Source organism: Maniola jurtina, chromosome 18 (assembly GCF_905333055.1).
Source record: "Maniola jurtina chromosome 18, ilManJurt1.1, whole genome shotgun sequence".
Taxonomy (NCBI): Eukaryota; Metazoa; Arthropoda; class Insecta; order Lepidoptera; family Nymphalidae; genus Maniola; species Maniola jurtina.
The window spans coordinates 5005513-5033292 of NC_060046.1; the positions used below are offsets into that span (position 1 = coordinate 5005513).

The following is a 27780-nucleotide window of genomic DNA, read 5'->3' on the forward strand; positions in this document are numbered from 1 at the left end:
GTGTGTGTGTGTGTGTGTGTATGTTTGTTACTCCTTCACGCAAAAACTACTGGACGGATTTGGCTGAAATTCGGAATGGAGATAGATAATATCCTGGATTAGCACATAGGCTACTTTTTATCCCGGAAAACCAAAGAGTTCCCACGGGATTTCGAAAAACCTAAATCCACGCGGACGAAGTCGCGGGCGTCAGCTAGTGAAAAATATATTTAAAACTTTATCTTTGAAATGGCTGAACAGATTTTTATATGATTAATGCAATGACAAATACGACGAAAAGAAACTGCAACGAGTGATTTAGGCTACTTTTATCCCGGGGAAGATATAGACTTCCTACGGGTTAAAAAACCTACGAATAGATTACAATCCGGGTATCTTTAAAACAAGAGTGAATGGCATCTTCTAGGTAAACGCGTCCCATCATCTTATAGGCCACATCATAACTTTCCATCACATGTGATCGTGGTCAAGCGTTTGCCTATAATGGATAAAACAAAAATCACGTTAATTTAAGACACCGGCACAACTAAAAGCTAACTAATGAATCAAAGGCACTATTATAGAGCCTCGATAGCTTAACGGTTGAGGAGCGGACTGAATTCCGAAAGGTCGGCGGTTCAAACCCACCCGTTGCACTATTGTCGTACCCACTCCTGGCACAAGGGAAGGGGAAAGGGGAGTATTAGTCATGATTAGCATGGCTAATATTCTTTAATAAAAAGAAAAAAAAAAAGAAATTATAGATTTGCGTGATAAGTGATTAAAAATTGTCTTTGCATAATGTAGGTAAACATTCTGTTTGTTGCAAATTGGTCGCGAAGCAGTTCAACCTATTTCCGTGCGAATGTTTTATGCACGATAAAGTACTCTGCTGCTATCCGCTATATTAGCATATGCATACATGCTAGCTGCAACTCAGGTCGCCGACTTTTTCGCACGTCTTTAGGTAACTAGTACTAGGTAGTTTGATTTCTGGATGAAATCTCCAATGGTGCGGGCATCTTTTCGGTAGGTATCTCTTTATAAAACAACGAGATTATGCCCGCAACTTCGTTCGCGTGGATATAGGCTTTTGAGATCCCGTGGGAACTCTTTGATTTTCCGAGATAAAAAGTAACCTATGTGTATCTGGTTCCTATGGTTCCGTTTTCCTTTTGTGGTACGGAACCCTAAAACATTTAAAAGCCAAGCACAACAATTGTGATTGTATCAATCATAATAATTCGTGCAGCTTTTCCTCAGACTCAGAGACTTGAATGAGAAGTTGACATTGCGTCAAGTAAGGCGGTAGCAGTTGAAACAAAATTGTGTGAAGCAAAAAGGTGAAAGGAGGCACAAAGGACATGTTTTTAGGGAACTTGATGTGTGTTAAAGTAATAAAGTTAATGGGGCAGAGTGCTGCACAGTCCACAGCGGGTTTGAGCCTCTTGACCTCATTCCGTGATTCCGTGCCATTCAGTCGTAGTGACCTCAAGCAGATTGCGCGCTGCCAAATTTATTGTTTAGGAGGCTCCCTCAACGCTTCCTCTTTCTCTGCGCGTACCAGTCCAGAGGTAATGAGAGATTACGCACAATTAAGTTTGATGCGCCAGTCTATTGGCGATTTTTTGCAGATCCACTCAAAGGTGAATAATGTCTCTAAACTTGATATATTTATCAGAAGAAAATTGGAATATTAATATTTCCCCGTATTTTCTACCAACAGGATCCACTTATTATATAATACTACAAAACGTTACACCGAAAATAGACTCTTGTAGCGATTATAATTTCTAATCTAATCAAAATCATCTATCTCGTCATACTTTTTTGTACGCAGTAAATAGTAATATTCCAAACGGGATACATTCAATGAGTCATCATAATATTATTGTGAGTGTGTTATTTGCCTTGACCCTGCTCATCTTCGTTGTATTCAGGAAAAAGGGTTGGGGTCTGGGGAACTGAAAGTATAAAATCAACTTGTTATTTTCTTTCTAACGGAATCATGCCTTGAATAATAAACTTACTTCGCTGGCTCAGCTACTCAAAGAGGATCTTAACCTTCGACCCCAAGGGTATCTGTTCACTAAAGCGTAGCAAGTTATATTTCCTTAACTTTGCACCGCTTCGCTCTTCACCGTTTCAGTGGACAGACACCTTAAGACGCTGAGATCTATTGTTTTGATTTTATTATTCAGTTACAAGTTAGCCCTTGACTGCGAGATCACCTGATGTCAAGTGATGATGCAGTCTAAGATGGCAGCATTCTAACTTGGAAGGATCTTTAACCTCGGTCTCCTAGGCAGAAGACACATTTCAGCCATTTTGGCCCGATGACATGAAACAAAAGTATACTAATATTATTAATATATGCTAAATTTTTTTTTATAACTACCTATGTAAATTGTATCTGTCTTGACGCAAAGTAAGCAAAAGGAATACAATGATATTGACATCGATAGTACATACTTAATTAAAACAGTACCGTCTGCATTGAGTTATTGTTTCGTTTAATTTATCGATAAGATACGAGACCGTTGAGATCCGATAATGACGATCTTTACCGCGAAAGTGCGAACGATATCGCTTTCTGAATCACCTTGTGACTTCACAATGAACATTTCGATCTTCACCAAGTTTGTTATAAATTACTTTGAAGATCTAGTTGCATGGCAGCCGGTTAAAATTACGTTACTATTAGATTTAAACTTTGAACACCAACAACCGTATTGAGTTGCACGAGTTAATTTTCATACCTGCATAATTAAAATTAATGCCTAATTTCAGCAAGCAATCAGCCATGGCTTAGTTAAACATTCTAGTATTTCGCCTTTTTGAAAATCGCGTATATCATGTGCCAAAAAGGGACAGTATTACAATGACTAAACGAGGGTTAAATGCTTTGGGCGTAAAGCTATTTTAGTCGAAAGTTAGCAAATCCTCACGCATTTTGCGTCAAAGTTAACGGTAACCGTAACGTAATTTTGACCACCGTCTGCTTGTCAACTGGACCTAAGTGAGTAATGCTCTTAATTGCTTTTTAATTATTATGATTATTTCCACGCAACACCTTAAATTGTATAATTTTACTTTTTTCCTCCTTGCGAAAGTTGTCTCTCTCTTACCCTTTCACGGTTTAATAGTTTAAACGGTGTGACTGACTAGCTTGCATCCTAGAGTAAAATTTTGAAATACAAATTCCACGTGAACTAAGTTGCAGGCAAAAGCTGGTATCCTGAAACCTAACAATATTTCAGCTTATTAGTTGATCAGAAAAAAAAAGTTTCTTTTGTGCTAGTGTCAGTTTAATGACTTATTCCCACTTAAGTGTGTATAGAAAAAGTGTGTCAGTCAGTGTTAATAACCGGCCATCTGTTGTAGCCTATCTTTGTCCGCATGGTGCGGATAACGCTTTTATGATGCCAGCACCAAATTCATCCGTAGTTACCAAAAAGTAACTCTGTATACCCTCACGGGGAAGCCAATATATGCAACGTTTAAGCTTGTCAAGTCCTGGACCAGTAGGTCATAAAAAAATGTCAAGAGTTGGGCATCAAAATGAGCTTTAATTAATATATTTTTAACAAGTTTTTAGCGAAAGTCAAATCATTTATTCAAAGTAGGTACTATTGTGCACTTTTGATAGTCAGTTGTTGGATTTGTAAGATTATATAGTGGTAATAATTTATTACGTATTTTTTACGTATTACGTAAACTTGAAATTAAACCTACGAGGGTCCCATAATTCTAAATTAAAGCTACAAGGGTTTAATAATTCGCTTTCTGTCTGTTTGTTCAGCCCAAATGCAATTTATTTTAAGTAAATTAACTTCATGATGAGCTGGGCTTGAAACTTTCAACTGAGCTTAGAAAGAGAGAGAGAGAGAGAGAGAGAGAGAGAGAGAGAGAGAGAGAGAGAGAGATAAGAACAAAAGAATATAGCGATAGTAAGGGAGTGTAAAAAGTAGCTTTGAATTTATCAATCGCATGTGCTCCACATTTTTAGTTATTTTTATAATTAAGTTCATTTTCAAAATGTTGTAAGTAATTGTTATATGTATTAAAAAAAACGAAAAAAATATATTTTTGTTTCATCATGGTGACGACTTATATTTTGTGGCAGTGTGTGTTGCGCAAGGACTAAAAAGAAATAGACAACAAACAGGCCATCCGCCTTCGTTGTATAAATGTTCGTACGAATAGCCCATTACGACATAATAACATACCTACTACATATTTGCGTAATACGTCTCCAAGGAAGATCTCTTTTAAGAACACATAGTTATCTTGCTCTAGAGTCTAGACTCTAGAGGACTCCACACAAAGATATAAAATCAGAATTACTCCTCAAATGAAGACGCTGCTCCTCATGTCGGCTTCTGGACGTGTTGCTTGCTGGCAGGCACTTTACAGATGATAATGAATTTTCTCTTAATGCGCGCACGCCGCTTGCGTCACACGTAAATCTTATTAGATTTGTTGTTTTATCCGAATGTTGATAAAATCGGGGCTGCCGAACGATATCTGTTTTCTTGGAATATCCTGGGCTCACAAGCCGCTTTGATACTACTGGCTAATTGAGCATTGATTTCGATGGATAAGCCGCTGTTCGATAGTCTTGCAAATGCAGCTAATTTTAAGCGGATCTTTAAAACAGGGCTCTCTCCGTCACTTACTCCATACAATCGTAGTTCCAATTTCATTTGAATATTAAACAACCAAAGTCCATGAAATTTTGCAGACATATTCTAGAAACTAATATCTGTGCCTGTGGTGTTTTAGATTTTTCTAAAAAATATGTAGTTTCAAAATTACAGGAGCTCTAAAGATTTGTATGTGAATTTTTAAGACCATAACTTTGAAACCGAATATTTTAACAGAAATCTGGAAAACCACAGGCATAGATATTAGTTTCTAGAATATGTCTGCAAAATTTCATGGACTTTGGTTGCTTAATATTCAAATGAAATTGGAACTACGTTTGTATGAAGCGAATGACGGAGAGATCGCTCTTAATGCTGTAATAATTATAACTTCTTTTTTTATTTCGCAGGAAAAAATCTCTACAACAATGAACACGTAGCGATTAAGATGGAGCCTATGAAGTCCAAGGCTCCACAATTACACCTAGAATATCGGTTTTACAAACTATTAGGAACACACGGTAAGCGTCTTAAAAATCACCTTTTGTTTTAAATGATAACGAATCTGCAACTTGACAGGTCTAAATGTAAAGTTTTTTTTGAGAAATATTGTTTTTAGACCTATCAATTTGGTTTCCGAATTGACATCATTTTATTAGTTGACCTTACCTTCCTACCTTAAGCCCTAATTCACACGAACGTTAAAAAAGCGTTGCGTTAAAACCCGGCGTTGCGCTGAAAATACAAAGTGCGCGATAAAAAAGCGTTGACGTGTGAACAGATACTTGGGAATGCATTTGTTCTATTTGAACGCTTTTTTAGCGGACGTTAAAAAAGCTCTCGTGCGAATGAGGCCTTAAGAAATTTAATATATTTTTTTATATCTTTACGGAAAAACGGAGCTCAAATTTTACCTGAGAGTAACCCTTTTTTACGAGTATGTGCTCTTTCCTCCGATTTACACGTTCGGAGATTAGTTCGGTTTTATAAAATTAGCATTTCTTTTTTACCCGTTGTTAGGTACAGTTTGGTTTGAGTATCTTTTAGAAAAATCCTTATAGCAAATTAAATCGATAAATTTTGTAGTATCTTTTAGAAATATCTTTGTAGCAAATTAAAATCGATAATTTTTTTCTCTGGGATAAAATTTTGGATGACAAATGACTTTTGACCGTTTGATTCTGAAACTCTCATGATATGGGAATCTGAGGTTTTCTGAATTAAAAATGTCCAGTAGTTGATAATTTGTATAAAATCGTTCCCATGCTTAGCAAATTCTTAATTAAAAGAGATTCATCGTTTCATTTATGTGTAAATTTTGTGTTTTCCCGGAAATGACACCAATTTTATGCGCCATAGGAATGCTTCTAAACGAACTTCGAGAGAGATCGGATATAGATGTTTTGAGATTGCTTCGACTAATACGATTCGCTCCGCTATAAATTTAACACTTCATCAGTCGAGCTGGCTCAAATTATACCATTACGCCTACACACAGGCGTTATATTTTCCATGTAGGCTTATAGGCTAGTTTTGGTCAAAGATTTTTTTAAAGTTGAGTCGATTTTTTAGAACTTAGTATCCTTGAAGAAATTTAAGTATTATTGTTATATTTTCTAAAAAAAACTGCAAAAATGAGTACCCAATTCCAAAAACTATATGTCCAGAAGAACAGGACTCGTTTTTATGTTTCGGACATCATTGAAAACATTTCTGGAATTACATAAAATCAAGATATTTAATATTTTTTCAAAATACTAATGCGTAGGGTTCGACAGTACCCCCCTCCTGCAATGAACTGTTGAATTTAATTTTAGATCCCCATATTACGTGTTGTTAGTGGCGAAAACATTGGCGGTATTTTGTTCGAAATTGACTAAACGCTGTTAAAGAAGATTCGTAGATAAATTCATAATATTTTCAGGTTATCTATTTGAATTTTTACGTGTAACGTAACGTAACAATAACCTGTGGAAACAGCACTTTTTTAGGTTCCACTCGCCAACGAGTTATCGCTTCGATGAAGCAGGCTCTTAAGTGCACAACTGTATGAGCAAATACAGGTGCATTCTCTTATTCCCTTAATTCAATCAGTCGTCAATCTGACATGTTTGTGATATCCGTAGGAGGGGGTTAATTTTTCCATAGTTTCATAGTTAGCTACCATTATCTAACTTTGACTTTAAGTGAGCCAGTTTTCTTAAAGCTAACAATTAACAGTCGAGGCAATGTTAAACCTCCAAGGGCTGCATAGTTTTCATTGTGCGGTAAAAACGTACTAATTATGCGGAGTTACGTATACGGAATTAGTTCACGGATGATGATTTAACAAGTACTTAGTAGCAGAAGTGTAAACCTGAGTTGTTAATTATTATAGTTGGTTAAAGTTTAAACGCGATGCGCCCTATTTAGACGCATTATGACAGGTAGCATAGACACGGGAGCGGCGGAAATGTCGTTGTGTAGATAATAATAAGTGCATTCGTTGCCAAGGAACTATAAAATGAGAATAGAATAGAATATAGATAGACTACAACAATTTTTATTTCTAGTTAATCTTATCCAATCTAAGTCTATCTAGCATATAGTCAATCTGTTATTATGACTTAGGGCACGAATTAGTTCATGGATAGTGACTTGACAAGTATTTAGTAGCAGAATTTGAACGTGAGTTCGCGATATGACAGGTAGCACAGATACGGAGCGGCGGAAATGTCGCTATGTATTACGCATTTCCGAAGAACGAAATGAGAATAGAATAGATAGACTACAACAATTTTGATTTTTAGTTCATCTAAGTCTATCTAGCCTGTAGTCTATGTATTATGACTTACGACTTATGAATATAGAATGGATATGACTTATAAGACTAAAAAAATTTGATTCATGTAGTTAGTCTATCACAATGGTGTCGATTCGGGCATACGAAATGTTAAAAAATTTACTCATTTTTGAAAAAAATATTATTTAATATTATTCATTAATATATTTAAACCTATTTAATAGAAAACCCGAAGTCAATTGTATCGTGGTCATAGACAAAGACAAAGTAGTCCTAAACTGATCGCACATTAAGTAAGTATATTTCAAGATCAGTCGCAAGCAACGCGTTAAATAACTAGAAACTTGTGTAGACGTCATTTTTGGGAAATTCGAGTTCAGTATGAAAAGTGCGGCTTCGCTCGTCTTTAATGTGCGATCATCTTTATTTGAAGATTTTTACAAGGCCTATCACCTACCACAGTAACAATTGAGCTCCTATGTAGTTCTTGATATTTAAAAAGTAATATTACGTAGAGGGGATCCCAAAAGTGTACTACTTGGGAACATGTGGTGGCCGCTACAACGCCATGGTCATGGAGTTGCTAGGACCCTCTTTAGAGGACCTGTTTGTGCACTGCGGGCGAAGGTTCAGACTCAAGACGGTCCTTATGATAGCTATGCAGTTAGTAAGTGATCGATTATGTCCAATATGTAAGATGGAAGGTTGTACGCTCAGTTTGGTTGGTTATCAATTCAGTTGACCTTGATCAGAATGAAAATGATGTCGGATTGATTCTTCTCCTTTAAAGAGGAGAACCGTGCTCAGTAGTGGACCGGTGATGGGTTGATCATGATGATGATGATATGAGAATGATGGTTAAGGTTAATGTTGGTATATCTAGGTATATAAATCAACAACACAATACGATAATTCTGAATACAATCATGAATCGAACTGATACCAAACAGAACGTGTTAATCTCCGTCTTTAAGTAGATAGGTGATTGTTCTCCGACACAACGCCGCAACCGATATTGAATGCTAAATTGTGGTTTTCTTATCGCGGACGGGCGACTGCCGTGGGCATGACGTTGTTTAGGCCTTTGCCACAGATATTTTACTGTCCTGTTTTTTTTTTTTTGGAATTGAAGTATTGCTCTCGATCAGTCGCCTTCGTTAAAACTCCGGCTTTTGGTTATTATTTATAGTGATAATGGGTTTTTAAAAATCATACTTTAGTAATTGATTTCGGCTTCAGCGTTGTGTCAAATAGGTGCGAGCGAGAGCAATGCTCTGTTTTCAGTCTTGCCGGTCCAAGTTAATTTTGCTATGCTTCTCGACGAAAAACGGCTTTTATCGAACATCAGCCCCCTAATTGTAAGAAAAACGTATTAAATTAAATATAGGGGTCAGATTATGAAAGCACAAATAACTTAAAAGCTTCAGAAAATCTGCTAGTAAAGTGCTAGTAGTCAAATTTCCTAAAACAAACATGTTATATTGATAGAAAATAACTTATCACGACGAAAGGTCGACGCGCATAGCGAAATTTTCTTTGACCCGGCCAATATCTAACCGTCGGCTAAGGTTTTATGTAAGTACTAAATTTTACCTTTTTTTCTCTCCGCCCTTTCCTACCCTTTTATATCCGTGGCTCCTTAGCTCCGTCGACGGCGGAAGGTATCCCCGAGGTGTATTACTTCGGGCCCTGCGGTAAATACAATGCGTTGGTCATGGAACTGCTGGGCCCGTCTCTAGAGGATCTATTCGATCTGTGCGGCCGACGCTTCTCCTTAAAGACTGTGCTGATGATCGCTATGCAGCTGGTGAGTTTTCTAGTTACACTTACACCACTACTTTTAACTTAGCTCCGTCGACGGCGGAAGGACGAAGGAAGAAGGCAATGAGGAAGCAGAGAGGTGAAACAGCAAATACTTGAGATCCACGGTTCGACTTCTGGTATAAATCCACTAAGCTACATCTCAAAACTCATTTACACACAAAGTTTCCGTCCTATGCAAGATTTTCAATACTCTTAAACCTTTTCTCTACAAACATTGTTCAAGGCCAGTGTGCAGATAGTTCAAAGCGAATTTAACGCTCTACAAATTCTCTCGAAAACTACCAAATATTTATAAATGCACTACGTATTTATGTACTATACTTTTATTCATGCTGTTATTCTTTGAAGGTTATACGCTGTTTCATCATTTTGTTTTAATATTTCTATGCTAAAAAGGCGCAGTGAAATTGAAAGGGTTCCTAAATTGTAAGTTCGAACTTTGCTCATTGAACTAAAATTTTTGTAACTATAGTAAATGAAGTGCCGGCTGACCTGCTTAGTCATCTTCATCTTAACAAATGGGCCGCCATTGCTGGACATAGCTCCCTTGAAGAGATAATATCCATATTCCACGGTATTACCACAGCCAATCCGCACCGGGCCAGCGTGACGGACTGTGACATTCTGAGAGGAGACCTGTGCTCAGTCGTGGGCTAGCGATGGGTTGATCATAATGATGATGATGATGATCATAGTGGGAACACATTCACATAGTGGGAACTATAGACAGTAGAATTCGTCTTAGGGTCAGCGCAAACAGTGGCAAAATTCGAGACTTGATAACTACCTAAATTCAGCTTTATGAACTTTGACATACAGTTGAAATTGATATAGGTACCTACTGAAAACAAAACACGGATAACTCGCTGTAGAAGGTCTATGTTATGCAGTGGACGTCCAATGTGTGTGATGAATCTATAGTACTCGCCATAATCATTCTAATACGCACATTTGAAGCACATCTAATTGTCTGTTCCAGCTACATCGCATCGAATATGTCCACACGAGACATCTAATATATCGGGACGTTAAGCCTGAAAATTTTTTAATAGGTAGAGCTACGAGTAAAAGGGACAAAATCATACACATCATTGGTAAGTTATTTTGATTTTTTCTTCTTAAACCTTCTGTCACCTTATATTTTCCTGGTACTTCATAACTCGACTAAGAGAACGAAGTTTCGACTCTTAAGTTTTACAGTTACTTATCAGATGTTAGTGATAATCGAGATTGACGGGTTAGTTTAACGCGCTCTCCGAGGCAAGGAGGAAATGAAAAGGCTAAATTCGGACCTCCAACTAAGTCGGCCATACAAAGTTATCAACTGCTAAGATAGCGTGATAGAGAAGCTGTGAACGCCTAGTGGTTAAGATGTCCTAATCGAAGATTGGAGGTTCGATCCCGGTCAGCATCTCTTAACTTTCCAGAGTTATGTGCGTTTTAGGTAATTAAATATCACTTGCTTTAACGGTGAAGGAAGATATCGTGTGAAAACCTGCATGCCTGAGAGTTCTTCATAATGTTCTCAAAGTGAAGTTTGCTAATCCGCACTTGGCCAGCGTGGCAGACTATGGCCAACCCCTTCTCATTCTAGACCCGTTCGTTGTTTCGAGACCCGTGCTCTGTAGTGACCCGGCGATGATGAACTGTCAAGACCGCAATATGACATCTCCAGTGACTATATCAATCCACAATGAGTGGTTTCTATATAATCACAGTATATTATATAAATCTGTCCCGCAGCTATGCCCGCCACCTTGAATTAGCCGTGGCGGGTTTTCGCGAATCGATAGCCACTTGACCTTCATATTCCCATTATGCACTGCAGACAATGTAGATAGGAAACCGTTACCATGTTGGCTGATTTCGGACTTTTTTTTGACTGATAAATTACGGTCTATAAACAATTTTATTCGCATTACTTGCTTATTTTGGCCGCAATGTTAGATTGATTTTGGAGTGAACATTAAATTCCGCGAATTCATTCATCATTCATTTTCGAATCAGTACTTTAACGTCTAATACTAATTACTAATAAGCTAATTGATCCTTTTTGGGTCTTTGCAGCAACTGGTTATTATTGATTTGGGGTTATATAATTACTCATAAAAATCTTGACAACTTCATTTATTAATCGCCGAGTTATAAAAAAGGGGGGGAAAGACAAAATTTTACAAAAATAAGGCCTAGAACACATCAAAAACTAAGATTATTTATAACATTCTGGACTTCAGCTATTTGGCTGTGATGTTGCACTAAGAATTAGTTCAATAATCTTTAAATTACACGTCCCAACACTATTAATACATGACTACTGACTGATTTTTCACATTCTGTTACTGTTAGATAATTAAATTCTTAAATGAATTAATTTCTTTAATAATAATTACTAAGAGACGTGTTTAATTCTGCATCAAAATTTCGTAATTATTCGTAATTTTCGAAATTATTCGTAATTTATGCATACTAGAAGATAGATACGGGTGAGATACTACGTGGGAACTTAAAACACATAAAGACCATCAGAACTTTACAGCACAAAGATTTCATCAGATCGTTTACAACAATACATTTGTGATATCATGATATTATGAACTGGTGCAGTAAAGCCGAGCGCAAACTTTACCATTTTTACCTGCAGTCTATTTAATTAGTTTAGTAAAACGTGACAAGGAAATAATAGACTGAAATAAGTGAAAGTGAAGATGCCTCAGCACACTAGTGGCTTAATTAATTCGATTGTTCACGAAACTTTTACTTTTAGACTAAAAATAGTGCCGTCCTTTTCGAAATTGTATATTTTGGAAAAAGAGGCATGATTTTAGTAATCAATAATAATAATAAATCATGCCATTTGTGATTTCCGAAATTCTGTTTTTAACCCCCGACCCAAAAAGAGGGGTGTTATAAGTTTGACGTGTGTATCTGTGTATCTGTGTGTCTGTGTATCTGTGTATCTGTGTATCTGTGTATCTGTCTGTGGCATCGTAGCGCCTAAACGAATGGACCGATTTTAATTTAGTTTTTTTTGTTTGAAAGGTGGCTTGATCGAGAGTGTTCTTAGCTATAATCCAAGAAAATAGGTTCAGCCGTTTAAGAGTTATCAGCTCTTTTCTAGTTTTCTTGTAGAAAAGAAGGTTAGATAACCGTTAGGTTCATAATATTATGTCAATAGACAAATGTCAAGCTGTCAAGATGGACGTTGCCTAAATACATAATTATTTATTTGAAAATGATGTTTTGGAAAACTCAAATACTTTGGATCGTCGGGGGTGTTATAAATTTTTAATTTACACTTGTAATATTCCTGGTCGACTTATAATTACATTTTTGTGTAATGTAAACCGCCAGATTGGAAATAATAACAATCATCATCGTAATACAAAAGAAACACAAGAAAGAAAGAAGAAGTATATTATGACAAATAGATATGGTATAATAAGAGCGATACAGCCTATAGACAAAAATTGCTTTTTTTAAAAAAAAAAAAAAAAAAACACTTAATAAAACCCTGTATTACTTAATAAGATTTCAGAATTTCCTCTATATTTCACATCGCCCTATAAAATAAATAAGCGTTTCAGTAATCGGCCGGTACCTTGTCTGTCAGTGTGCGTTCGGCTTTAGTATTGTTAGGTAACGTACATTGCATACGGTGGGGTAATTTAATCTTTGCTACAACTAGGTTTGCGGTTGAAATATCTTGGCAATTCAATGAATATTGCCCGTAAAGACTGCAGTAAAAGTTTGATTTTACTTAAAACTCTTAGGTCCACTTGCATGAAAGCTCTGTTTCGGTTAGTGTTAAACTATGACCACCAATAAAAACTGGCCAAGTGCGAGTCAGACTCGCGCTCGGAGGGTTCCGTTCTCGGGAATTTTTGCCGAAATTTTGCACGATAAATCAAAAACTGTTATGCATAAAAATAAATAAAAATCTTACTTTGAAATTGAAACACATGCATAAAAAGAAATAAAAATCTGTTTTAGAATAAACAGGTAAAGCTCTTTCATATGATACCTCACTTGGTATATTTATCTTACTTTGAAATTGAAACACATTTCGATATTATTTTTTGCGATGTAACCACAAATTCATGGTTTTCGGTTTTTTTCGTTTACTTGTGCTATAAGACCTACCTATCTGCCGAATTTCATGATTGTAGGTCAACGGAAAGTACCCTATAGGAAATATAACACAATTTTTCATCTGTTTCAGATTTCGGATTGGCCAAAGAATATATAGACTTAGAGACAAACAAACATATCCCATACCGGGAACACAAGTCACTGACCGGGACTGCGAGATACATGTCAATAAATACACATTTAGGAAAAGGTTTGTATGAATTGAAGAGGGGTCTCTCCGTCACTCGCTCTATACAAACGTAGTTCGTCTCTCATTGGAATACTAATCAATCATAGTCGATGGAATTTCGTAGAAACGTTCCGGGAACTAATAATAATTATGCTTGTGGTTTTCCAGATTTCCGTTAAAATATTCGGTTTCAAAATTACGCGGTTTTAAAATTTCACATACAAATCTTTGAGCCCCTGTAATTTTAAAACTATATATTTTTAGGAAAATATAAAACACCACAGGCATGGATATTAGTTTCTAGAATATGTCTGCAAAATTTCATGGACCTTGATGGCTTAATATTCAAATGAAATTGGGACTACGATTGTATGGAGTAAGTGACGGAGAGAGCCTTGTTAATGCCTTGTTTTACCAATCAATGGTAAAACAAGTATTTAATAGTATTTATAATGGTTATTTTTGCGTATATGGAAACGGAAGAGATTTATATTTGAAAGTTTCTTAGTATTGTTAGGTGGATTTCTTGATAGTCTACACACATCCTAAAGTACTACGAGAGTAGTTAAAAATCTATGGTAAAAGTATGTGGTTTGGTCGTTTCTATGGACTCTCTGGTGACGCTTAAGAATCCCGATACTTGTAAAATATGTGAGAAGTTAATTATTATTGGATAGATTCCTAAAATTATTCACCCATTGGCACGCCGCAAAGGCACGGATCGCTCGCAGTTGCTTAAATGCGGCTGCTATTGAGAGATCACCCATTTCTTGGGCACAACTGAGCGATTCAATCTGTTGAAGAAGACGTTCGCATTTTCAGTATCTACTGTATAATACTGTCGTCTCTTGCTGCAATCTGCAAACATCAGCTTTTGTCATAAAACACTATACATACAATTATATTTATTAATATAACTTCACAAGAGTAGACAAGTAAATAATGTAAAAAAACAATGTTATTTCAAAGCAAGCATTGACCACATAATGAGCTGTGAAGTGTATGATTTATATGAAAACAAATCATTTTAATTTCAATGTTTTAATTTTTCAGAACAATCGCGACGCGACGACCTAGAAGCTCTGGGGCATATGTTTATGTATTTTTTACGTGGTTCCTTACCCTGGCAGGGTTTAAAAGCTGATACACTCAAAGAAAGATACCAAAAAATCGGTGATACCAAACGAGCGACTCCTATCGAGGTAGATTTTCAACATATTATTTATTAAGTTTTTTAATTTAGTGACAAAATTGTTTTTTTTTTTACATACTACGAATACGTACGGGCAAGGACCCTTAGCGGACGGACGCGCACTATGATTGCCTCAGATATTTTCGCGCTATTCAAATATATAAGACTAGCTACTATACCGCGACTTCGTCCGCGTGGATTTGCTTTTAAAATCCCGTAGGAACTGCTTGATTTTTTGGGATAACTTCAAGTAACAGTTTTATCAAGCAAAATATCACGTCACGTTGCGATGTTATTGAAGGACAATCCAATAAACTAACAAACGAACACACTTTCGTATTTATAATATGGGTAGTGATTTCTGCGGTAGATCCGCGTAGCCTATAGTATAACTTAGTGGTGATGTGTGCGCAGGTGCTGTGCGAGGGGCACCCCGAGGAGCTGGCCACGTACCTACGCTACGTGCGGCGGCTGGACTTCTTCGAGACGCCCGACTACGACCAGCTGCGCCGCATGTTCCGCGACCTGTTCGAGCGCCGCGGCTACGTCGACGACGGCGAGTTCGACTGGACCGGCAAGACCATGGTAACGCCCTCCGTCGCGCACGCTTGACACCCACCCCACACCCATCACAGGTGTCGACGTATGTAACTCCTTACATTGCACCCCCTTTAACATCGCCACCACACCCATCACTGACGCATCCTAGATTGGAGATTCGGTGCCTCATGAATATATAGAATACCCTTAAAATATCCTACATGTACACTGAACAGGCTTGAATGGGTTTTGTAAGGTAATCCATGCCCTTTAAAATATACACATTTACTGACGAATCCACGCATAACGCTGTGCTGACTAAAATCAACTTAATGAACACAAATTAAGTAATTCTATGACATATCAAGCTCCAAGCGATGTTAACATGAAAGGCGGCATGCATGGATACGCCTCACTGCTAAATTAACGCCTCTAGACCTATTATTATTGGATTAAGGCTTGCTGTTATTAAATGCGCTCTACATAATGGTGCTGATTCTGAGCACAACTAAATTTTAGAGCATTCGCATCCTCTTCTTACTAATGTAATATGAAAAGGACAGACACAGTTTGACAGTTTTAAATTTAATTTAGAGCTCTCAAACCTCGTGACTTTAGCTGCCAGTCGCGAGCCTATTGTTTAAATTTGTAGCGTGCACTAAAATTTAGAGACTTTAAATGTAAAATTCATCTACCGTACTTTTTTAGCAATATTAAAAAGAAAAAGATGCGGATACTCTAAATTTAGTCTAAAGAAAGACAACAGAATCGGCGCTAATCTCGTATTACTATGCACTTGTTTTTGCATTTAAATTCACTGAAATTACTGTAAATGCTTGCTAATTAGTCTAAAACTGCATCCCGACGTATGAATGGCTAGAGCTTTTGCATAATATGGTATCGCTGTATTGCGTGTCTATAATTTAGAATGTTTCCTGAGTATGTCTGGACGCAGCTTTAGTCCTATTTCAATTTCCTGTGTTGTCTTCTATGTTTTTAGTCGTGTAACGAAAAATTATCTATCAGTTTTCATCATACTACTTTCTCATAAAGGTGTAAACAAACTATACTGTATCCAAAATGTGCTTTAACCTTTATCGACACTAAAATATACCAAATTCATGCACATTATATTTTTTATTGAATGCCTTGTTTACTTGTAAATATAATACTTTTGTTTTTGCTAGCTAATGACTTTTAGATCCTTAATATACGAGGTGTATGATCTAATTATAATGACAAAGAAAATGTAGTATTGTAAATGAAATATAACAAAACATGTATCTGAGAAATATAATATACTATTCCGAAATCTTGATGCTAATTTTAAGCATCATAGGATTTCATTCTATCATATAACAAGGCCATGATATTCAAAGTTTTATAATTATTATTTAGATTGTTTTAATTTGTTTCAATATCTATCTACCTTTTTTCTTTTTTTTGCCATTATTCTAAGCTATGTAAATAACAAAACTGCAAATATATGTTAAATTATTATTATTTGTATTTGCTAACTGTTTTTTTAATTGATGTTTTTATAATTTTGTCCAAAGTTATAAATTATAATTTGACAACCAAATTAATTTATAACTAACTATAACTTTATTTTAATTGACTCGCCAGTTATTTGTGCCAAAAAGTAAAACACTTTAAAGTAGCATCAGTTATATTTGTCTCTATCAAATAGAGTGAGAGGCAAATCCTGTCAGCGCCATTTTGAATTGTATTAGTTATTGGCGAAAAATTGTAGAAATTATATTATTTATTATACTTTGTCTAATAAACTTTGTAATAAATTGTGTGTTTTAGTGTAGATTTTAGTTTTTGGATAATCTGTGGTATTAACCTACCATCTAACTCAAAAACTTATAATAGACACTTATGTATGCTAAAAATATTCTGAGTTACTCAATTTTTTTTAAATTATCTAACACAAAATTGTAGGTTTATACATTATACTGAATAATTTTATAGTCGTTCTTCATATTTTCTTAATTTATTCATATAAAAAATATAACAACAAGCTTGGTTAGAAATGCATCATAATATATTTGTGTCAATATTATGAAATATGAAATCGCAGGTTGGTATTACATAAATTATTATACATAAATAAACTTAATCGAGAGGTTATATGGCACTAAGGTTGAAATCTATAGAGCACACTTCGACTTTGCTTAGACTTAAGTTTCAGTTAAAACAAGACAGATTTATTCCAGCTGTATAACGCTGTCTCGTTTTAATAGTGTCTTAAGTCTGAGCAAAGCAAGGAGCAAATTCATAGTTAGCTCTATAGATCTAAGCCTAAGACGACCTTGGTATGTATTGTCTGTGGAGATCAAAATTAGTCAAATTGATTGATTCCCTATCAATTCGTTTGTTAGTGCCACATCAGCTTTCATTCAAATGTATGTTGGTTATGTCATGCTGCATACTTTAATCTTAATTGTGCATGACTTAATCAAGATTGTGCATAGATTTATTAGGATTGTGCATGAATTAATCTTAACGTTGCATGCCGCATGCTTACCGCTTTAATGTCGACGTCAGCCGGCCAACATGCATGTGATGCGCATATTACGCCACGCGCCCCCGTCCAATATTATTAAGAACAAATCCGATAAGGTCAGTCTCTGTCAAATAAATGTAAACAAAATGTACATTTCCACTAGGCTTGTACATTGCCATCGTATTTTCATGGAAGAAATTAGATCATCTTTAGATACAAAAGTTCTAATTTCACCAAGTACCTTGGATTAGAAAATTATAAAGTTCTAACCAACCCAACCTGCCAATTTATACAAAACCTTGTAATTCCCACCATTATAACATTTATGTCCTCATTTGAATTTAAAACCAATAAAACTCAGTAAACTCATTCTAGTTTATATCTGTGTCTTAGAAATTATCTATGGTTTTCCAGAGTTTTGTAAAAACGTGTAGTTTTAAAATTACATGGGTTCAAAGATTTAGATACAAACATTTGTGTGAGTTTAAAGATTCAAATACAAAAATTGGTGACGATAGGTAGAAGAACTTTTGTATCAAGGGCCAAAGCTTATTGGCCGTTCTTCAGTTCATCCATAACATTATTGCAATCATTAGTTTTAAAGAATAAAGCGGTTTAGAAAATTGACGTCGATACGCAAATCACTAACTTTGTTATAGTACAATGTAGGTAATTAGTTAAATACCTACTATTTTATTTTCATGTAGACTGAAATAGATAGAATCGTCGAAGAGAGAGCAAATATTTTAATGGTGCTGTCCTTTTTTGAAAAAGGCGAAAGGCATTCCGAACCAGTGGTAGTTCAAAAGAACTTGTAAAATTCTAATTGAATAAAAATATTTTGAATTGGTTTTCTAAACTCAATGTAGATGGCTTGGGGTACAACAGTATCGCTTTCTGTGATTCTTCTATCTCTTTCCTATTAACATCATTGTCCATTTAGATTTGAGACATATCATTAGATTAGATTAAGCTTATCGCTCACGCGGGAAAATCAATTTTTAACTTCGATTATCCAGGCTCAGTATCTCAACAGTAAGGGAAGGGATTAAATAAGGTGGAAAAAGGGTTGGTTTTTTTATCATTAATTATTATTATTTAAAAAAATGCCACATTCTTAAACTCTGTAATTGCAACCTATTAAATCAGAAACTAGAGTGTCAGCGCGGTTGTTTGCGTCGAAGTTAAACATTTTTCCGTGTGTGAAGGGCTTAAGTCGTGCAAATCATAGTTTTCTCTGTATTAACTTGGTATACGTAATGAGTCTTTTATTTATGTTTTCAGTCTACACCGGTGGGTTCCATTCAGACTGCTCACGACACAATAGTATCACCAAGCAGAGATAGGCATGCTCCGCCTTTCCATAAGGTACTTTTAAATATTTTTAGTACTATCACCATATACTTTGGTGCTAATTAACATGTCTTAGAGATCTATAGATCGCACTTTAACTTTGCTCAGACTTGAGACACTTAAAACGAGACAGCGTTATACCGCTGCATAAGTCTCGTTTAAACTGAAACTTAAGTCTAAGCAAAGTCTAAGTTCACTCTATAGATTTCAACCTAAAAGTTATGTTATAACTATTATATTGTTATCTTTTTCACTATATTCCCTGCGGAATAGGAAAGGACTACTTTTAGATCTGTCAATTTAGTCACAGCAAAAGCTGCCTTCAAATTAAAGCGTGCTGTATGTGCGTACGACTTGTAAACAGTGATCGCAAAACATGTTTTTCAATCTGAAGATGCAGACATGGTGGTTTGATTTGGTTAAATACACTGCTAAGGTCTGTTTTGGTACAATGTTTTGGTATAATTTGGTATAATGTTTTGGTATAATTTGGTATAAAGCTTATTTTCAGGTGAGACTACTTGTTTTGCGCTCAGTATACTTCAATTTGAAGTCAGTTTTATAGTCCTAGTCGTTATTTCTGTTCTGGTGACTTCAATTAGTTAGGACTATAAATATGTACATACGTATATATAGTGCATTTTTCTTCCGTTACTAACTTTATACGTAACCTAAGCACGATAAATTCCTAAGCCACTTCCACTCATTATTATTTTATTAGTTTCTGTGGAAGTGAATAGCTTTAGTTATTTTAAATATAGCACACACTACCTGACGCGAACTCGAAAGCATCGTAGATTAAATTTATTTATCGTATTTGTTTTGTTGTTCTGTTCGTTTTGGGCGTATTTATTTACAATTGGCGAGCACAGGCGCGGTGGCGGACGCGATTATTTTTTTCGTTGCATACAACTTGTACGATCGTCGCAAATTTTCTTGGGCTTTGGTAAGTTATCTGACAAAACTGCAATACACCGCCAAAGGAGGCGTAAAATCAAACTACTGCGCAGGATTGTCACGAGACTTCTTGAGCCATGACTGCTGTACATTTGCGCCGCTTGCAAAATAAATAAATGTGCGGTCCCTGTCCGATATCGGTTTGGATGTCCACGACACAAGGACTGCGAATTAGACTGGGAGAAGTTGTGAAACAAGGTGTGAAGGGCATATTTTTCGCGCCGAAAGATTCACGCGTGACTGTAAAGCGGGTCCAAGATGATTTACGACTATTGTAAGGCCGCGTCCGCCACAAGCCCAGATATTAATGTATACCGGCACTTGCCAGACGAACTCACGTGTCTTTTTGTCGGTGCAGGATGATTTGTGTGATTATATGGTTGGTTTGGTTGAGGACGATGAGGCGGCGCTAATATACGGAGAGGTTTGATCGGCTGCACCCCGTTTGATGTGGTTTTGTTTTGTCATTTATTCCACTAGCTCGCTATCCCCGCTATCGCCGCACTGTCTACTTGTGCTGTCATTTTGCATAGGTTCCCAAACTTACACACTTTTATTGATTACGGGTGAATTTTCGAAATAGGTGTGCTACTTTCTTAAAGTTTAGTGACTGGTTTTGTTTCTATAATCTAGATAAAGTGCTGAAAACACAAAAATTCTTTCAACTTGTAAGATAATTTTTAGTACTCAGGGGTCAAAAGTAAAAACATTCCTGGTGCTGTGCTTTATAAGAATGCACTTGGAGACCTAACAGAAAATTTAAGCACTCACATATTTTATTACGGACAGAAACTAAGTTTAACTAAGTACTTTGGGAACCTATGAGTGTAATTAACACTACGAATCCAGACATTGGACATATTGGATCGTTTGATATTTTTTTCTCATGTTTTTATGGTTTCGAAGTTTTAACATTATTACAACTCCTGCAGACAATGGAATACTTAGATTTAGAAACATAACAAGCGACCGAGGAAGAATATTACATTTATAAAAGAATATATTATTCTGACACTGTCGTTGCGTCACTGACGCAACCGACGATGCTCGACTCGAAAGTCTACTTTTAGCTGCTAAATATCAGACGCCCAGTCGCTGAAAGGAAGCGATCGCTTAGGCGTTAGCAGTCAATGGGCAGGATTTGTTGCGTCCACATTTCAATCTATTACATAAAAACCATACACAAATGATTGGTCCGATCATTTATCTATGATACTCATGGTTTCTTGGATACCAGTGGCGTGCATATACCTATACTTCATCATATCAGATGAATTTAAGATTGATAAAAAATTGTTGATAATACGCTTTTTTGATTTAAATTTGTGGCAGAGGCTGAGGAATTAATTACTAACCTACGAATTAGTTTGTCTATCTTTAATAATACACCTGCATGCCATTGGGTCGAGTCACAATAGACTGAGTTTTTGTAGAGCTAGGCATAGATTTAGTGAATTCATTATAAACCCTTTCATTGATTAAATAATTCCAATTATTTACATAATATCAAAAGCAAAGGCATTGTATTTCAGGTGTGATATCTGATCAATCGCTAGTATAATAAATACTGATTTTAATCTTAGTCTACTGTGCAAGAATATCCTATATACTGATATATACTGATTATCTTATACGAAGAAATCGTATCGATGCGTGCTTTTACGTTTTTCGTATTTGAGACTGTAAAATGCGTTGCTTGCACGTAGTCTTGTAATATGCAATCAGTTAGTGTTTCAAACCAAGATTATTTCTATGGTGGACGCATTTTGTAATTGCGCTATGTTACACTGGAATTCCTACTCAAAATAGGGGTTTCTTTACCATTCAGACCACATGTGTCACACTCAACCTTAGGGTATTGCATAAAGGTTGAATATGACATAAGTCGTTTGAATGTTCCCCTAAAGAAGCCCCTATCTGGACTATGAATTCCAGTGTAACATATAAGAATATTCATTCTAGACTAGATAATCAACATAACGGTTGCGCATTGCAGGGCGTCGTAAAAGACTCCGGTACGGGTGGGACGGCCAACACGGGTGGAAACTGGCCGCACAGTGGGAAGGCCACCCCGCTCACCACGGGCCACCTCACCCCCGCCGATAGGCATGGATCTGTACAGGTCAGTTTGTATTATGTTGCATGTTTTTCAATGATAACCTTTTTTATCCGACCTCTTTGAGGAGAGATCGGGTTATGTGGGATTTTTACCCACTAAAACCCCCTCGATGGCCATCCTCAGCGCATATTAAGAGGCGGGAACTCCCCTGCGCGACGCCCAGTATTTTCAATGATAACCTACAAAACAATTAAACCAACCCCCAGTATAGATAGAGACACGTTTATTATTTTATGTTAAGACTGCAGCGCTGTGCAAGCTAAATTGCACTTTATTGCGTCGCAACAAGAGTCACTGTATATTTTAATGCTTTGGGGAGTGAACCTTCTGTAACTAGAAGGTACTATTAAGTATTCTGTGCCTATAGTCTTTATACGTACAGTAGATAAGTACTGGCGCTCCGAAAATTTAGAATCGTATATTTCTTACTCTTTAGAAAATGTTCCAAGAAGGTTCAGTTTCATAAACAGCGCAGTTTGTGCGCCTACCGCAAATATTGTCTTTATTTGAGTAGTTGTAGAAGCGGCAAAGGCTTAAGGTTAATGAAAAAGACCCAAAGGCCAAACCCATCATGTTTGGGAACCTACTGTGCTCCGTGCGTCCTAGGGGATATAACCCGTTCTCCGAAAATTTAGAAAGCTATAACGATTCTTGATCCTTGGAAACTGTTCCAAGAAGAGTCAATTTCATGAGGAGCGCAGATTATGCGACTAATACCGTGTTCGCAAATATTGCTATACTTATTTGAGTAGTTATAGAAGCGCCAAATGCTAAAGGTTTGTGAACAAACGATGGGAATACCCACAAAAAATTGAGAAATCGTTGCGATTTTCTACGAAGTTAAAAGGCCATAGATTATAGAATATGAATGTAGTTTTTATCTGTAAAATTATTGTATTAGGTTAAGCATCAGGTAATTTTGTAGTAGGTATGTTGTAATGCAGTGAACAGAAATCTAATAAAAATATTAAGTGTGGTAACAAGGTATGTAAACACATTAAGTGAAGTTAAATACAGATTCTAAATAGGGATTGCTCAGGGTTTCTCACTATTATGGGTTCTTTTCTTCTTTTATATTTATTGCGCTTACTGTACATGTTTTACGTAAATTCTCAGGTACCTATGCACTATAGGTTTTAACTATTATATTTCATTGCCTAATTTTGTGATTAAAAATAGGTGTCTGTTAAATTGGCCACACTTTTAAATTTTGGACGTTCGCTAAAAGCATGCCAAGTTTTGTTGAATATAGTTTCAAAGTTAAATAAGTTAAATTATATATTTTAGCATGTTTTTAATTTTACACCGTACGTACCGTATGATATTTATGCCTTTTTATTTAGTCAAAAAAACAGTTTTGAATGTATATTGGTGTATTTATTTTTTAGCTGTTGAAGAATAAGCATTTTCGGTATGTGAAATTTCCCGGATCGGTGTCCACGGTCAGTTGTGAACATTTTGCGGCCAATTGTGTGAACGTATGCATGTCGCTTCAATTGAGCTAAAACAGATGCTGCACTGACTATGACTATATTTTTTGTAACATTTCTAATCGAAGCTTTAACCATATCATTTTACGGCCAAAATTAATAAAAAATCAATCCATTTGTAACCTGCCGATTAGTTACTTAGGGCCGATTTCACCGACGTAAAATAAGTCTTAACCGAGAGTAAATTTTATATTTTGGCAAGTTTTCAATACAAAAACTGGCCCTACGCCCAATTTATTCCTCGGTTAAACGTCACTAGACATTAGTGAAATCGGCACTTAGCAACATTGTTATTTGTCAAAAAGCCCATTCAATTTTCGACAACAACGTTGCTATGTGCCGTGACGTTTAACCGAGGAATAAATTGGTCGTAATGACAGTTTTTGTATTGCGAACCCGCTAAGTTCTCTTTAATCACGTATAAAAACTTATTTTACGCTGGTGTAATCGGCTCTAAATAACTTATCGACAGATTGCAGATAGGATTGATTAATTTATTAATTTCAGCCGTTAGATCGCTGTCAGGCGGTGAACTGACATCAAATATAAGTTATACCCAAAAGCGAAGGGTTGATATTTTTTTTCAGCAATTTGTTATTGAAAGTTTAAACAGTCTAAGTCAATGTTGCAAAAATGAGTAGATCCGCTGTATGATAATAACAATAGCTTTTGCCGTGGCAATGCCAATATTCATTCATAAATGATTTAACTAAAGTAAAGGACGCTTTATATTGCACTCGAAAGCTAGGTTTACTCCCTTATATTTGAATGTATGTAAATATACAAAAACTGTAATAAACAGAGAACGTTACCTATTAGAATTATAGTCTAGCCAGGGTGTTATTTAGGCTCAATAATTTTATTTAAGAGTGCAACCCATATTATATTTCTATTTACCTATACATACTTTCCATATAAAACTAATGATATGAGATATCCCGTTACAATAAATAAATAGACTGATGTGGTGGTCAAAAATTCTCAGTAATTGACCATAAACTCTGTAAAGAAAGTTTTCCCTTGATGGGCAACAAACTCAACCTAGTCTTTGCAATAGTCAAAAAGTTTGTTATTGTTTACTAAGGAATAGTTATAAATGTTCAGGTTTGGTTAGGTGTGTTATCAATGTTTCTTGGATAGAGTTCAAGCAAGCCAGTATTTAGAATATTGCAAGTTTTTGCGCACAACCGCTTATTAACCCTTAAAATGCGTTGTTTTGTGTTGTTTTTGTTTAGAAAACTAAGTCGAAGCTCGTAAACTTTTGCATAATTTGCAAATTTTATATTTACGTACTTGAAAATGTTACAAGGGACTTTAAAACATAATGCCCAAAGAAATCTTCGTTACTTACTGTATATTTTATACAATATAATATAATATAAGTACCTTCGGTCATGAATATTGTTTTGAAGAAGTCACAATTCATAAAAATTAATGAGTTCTGGGGATTCATTGGTGAAACAAATGTTTTAAATTAAAATTTATTAATCGGCTTATAATCGCCATACCAATGATTTGCGCTTTTAAAACATAGCCCATCTCACTCTTGAGTATGTATGTATGTACATGCGCTCACGCTTGACTTGGAGTAACCACAGAGAGCACTCTTAAAAAACGAAATTGACCAAATATTACAGTCGTATATTATAGTACTACCTCGTTAATTTAGTGGTTATCATATTCAACTGCGGATAACGAACGAGGTCCTGGGTTCGATTCCCGGGTCGAGTCAAAAATAGTCAGGCATTAGTTTTTCTGTCAAAAATTCTCAGTACTAGCCTGGAGTTCGCGTGCCTCGAAGAACACGTAAAGCTGTCGATCCTACGCCTTATATCTTTCCCGTCGTGTCGGATTTCCGTCCCAACGGATTATGAGATTGAGGGAATAGAGAGTGCACCTGTGTTTGCGCACACTCTTGCTCACTATAATGTCTCCCGCGCAGTTGGCTTATCTATTGATTTTCCGCCGTGCATCGCCGTGGCCGAACTTCGATCGGGAGAATATTATTATATTATGTAATGATAAATAATAAATAGCTTAGATAATACTTTTAGAACAGGACTCACCGAACTTAATTTTAAATACAAGTTCATAAACATAAAAATCATACTTTCTTAACAAATTGCAACAATCCCCATTTTTGAAAAATTAAATAGAACAAATTATCTTGTAACATTACCTAGTATTGATTAATGGATGAAATGACACGCATCAATAGTAAACCTTAGTGGGTTTTTTGTTGTGTCAAAAGCAGACTTCTTAAACATTCAATATTAGATAATTAAAAAAAATATATGTGTTATTATTAATTGTGGAAAGAGATAAGAAAGGAGGTGGTGCAATGTATGTGTGGTGGGGTCCGGCAGGTGGTGAGCTCGACGAACGGCGAGCTGGGCGCGGACGACCCCACGGCCGGCCACAGCAACACGCCCATCACGCAGCACCACGAGGTCGATGTGCTCGACGACACCAAGTCAGTGTTTCAACTGTATGCATTGCCTTTTTTTATTTCCTTTCTTATTAGCTTTAAGTTTACACGCACACACGCATACACGCTCACACACACACACACAAACGACATAATCATATCAAGAGTGAATAGGCAACTTCTAGGCAAGCGCGCTCCATCTTAGGCTGCATCATCACTTGCTAGCAGGTCTGATTGTAGCCAAGCGCTAGTCTATATAATTAATTTTTTTTTTAATATAATCTTCAATAAACCATTGCATAATACGTGTAGTTGAATTCCATGTTTTAGCCGATTGCGGCGAAACCCAAAGGCAGGGTTATGTGTTTGACCTGTCTGTATGTCTGTTCCTATATTTTCAGTTATCAGGGTATACACGATATAATTTGCATACGTACGTGTCTAAAACGTATGCACTCACATGCTGGCTGCACAGACATATCAATAATGTCACACACTAGTGGCAAACATACACATACACACATTTTGTACATGAACACAACATTAATTTCAATTTTTTTTTTAATAACAATCGATATTTTTATATTGATGAGTATTGACACATCACACAGCAACACTTCAACAAAAACAACATAAGGTAAGGTATATTGTACACATTGACATTATTTTATATTTTTATATACTTATCATGCTCACGTAGATTGCTAGAATTAAAAAACTATACCAATGTGTACACGACCTTATCTTGTTATTTAAATAATTAATTAGCTTTTACTCTAAATGTTATCCAATCTGAAATAATTTGTTTGAATCTCACCCGTTCCGTTGTACAGATTTCTTTGTATGATTTATAAAAATTGGATTTGTTATCTATCCTAAACTAATATTATAAAGTGGTAAAGTTTGTAAGTTTGTTTGTAGGGGGTAATCTCTGGAACTACTGAACCGATTTTGAAAATTCTTTCACCAGTAGAAAGCTACATTATTCCTGAGCGAATAGGCTATATTTTGTTTTCAAAAAATTAGAGATCCGTACGAAAGTTGTTATAAGCTCCTCGTGCGAAGCCCGGGCGGGTCGCTTGTCAATTATATTTTAGTTTTTCTTAACAGTTTATTTTTCCTGTTGTTATCTATCATTGTATCGATGTGCTATGATTTTTTAATGTTGTTATTTTGGATGTATTGTTGTATCGTAAATGTGTATTTGTCTATATTATATTGTATTTCAGTGTGATGCCTTTGAATGTTTTAAATGAATTTTAGTATTGTATATACCTATTCTACAGTATCTTGTACATTTTATTCATACATTTATCTAGTTTTTTTTACCCGACTGCGGCAAATCCAAAAGGAAGGGTTATGATTTTAGCAGTCTATGTATGTATGTGGGTATATATGTTTGTATCCAGATTATTTGTGTTCCCCGTAGCGCCTAAATTACTGGGCTGATTTTGATGAATGAGGTGTCAATCGATTCGTCGTAAAGGTCCGGGTGACATTGGCTACACTTTTCCAAAAAAAATTTTTTGCTATTGTATCTAGTGAGATGTCAAATGAAAGAGGAGAAAATTCTGAGTTCGTAAATATAAATTTACTACAACATTAATATATACCAAGCGACAGAAAAACAATTTTACTAT

At 35.9% G+C, this 27780-nt stretch overlaps 1 protein-coding gene across 28 annotated transcripts in view; it reads left to right on the forward strand.

Annotated features, from left to right (window-relative positions):
* LOC123874459 (casein kinase I) overlaps window positions 1-27780 on the forward strand; it is a 50596-nt gene that overhangs the window by 20694 nt on the left and 2122 nt on the right. For 13 of the 28 annotated variants that reach the window (XM_045919824.1, XM_045919811.1, XM_045919814.1 and 10 more), the window contains 11 exons: window positions 5036-5146; window positions 9051-9214; window positions 10211-10325; window positions 13451-13570; window positions 14603-14751; window positions 15156-15326; window positions 17835-17909; window positions 19078-19161; window positions 20462-20527; window positions 22100-22225; window positions 26079-26200. In XM_045919824.1, the coding sequence (XP_045775780.1) occupies window positions 5036-5146; window positions 9051-9214; window positions 10211-10325; window positions 13451-13570; window positions 14603-14751; window positions 15156-15326; window positions 17835-17909; window positions 19078-19161; window positions 20462-20527; window positions 22100-22225; window positions 26079-26200 (1303 nt within the window). Of the gene's footprint in view, window positions 1-5035; window positions 5147-7922; window positions 8075-9050; window positions 9215-10210; window positions 10326-13450; window positions 13571-14602; window positions 14752-15155; window positions 15327-17834; window positions 17910-19077; window positions 19225-19382; window positions 19554-20461; window positions 20528-22099; window positions 22226-26078; window positions 26201-27780 lie in introns of those variants that run through there. The other 15 variants (XM_045919823.1, XM_045919826.1, XM_045919829.1 and 12 more) reach the window with 10 other exon arrangements.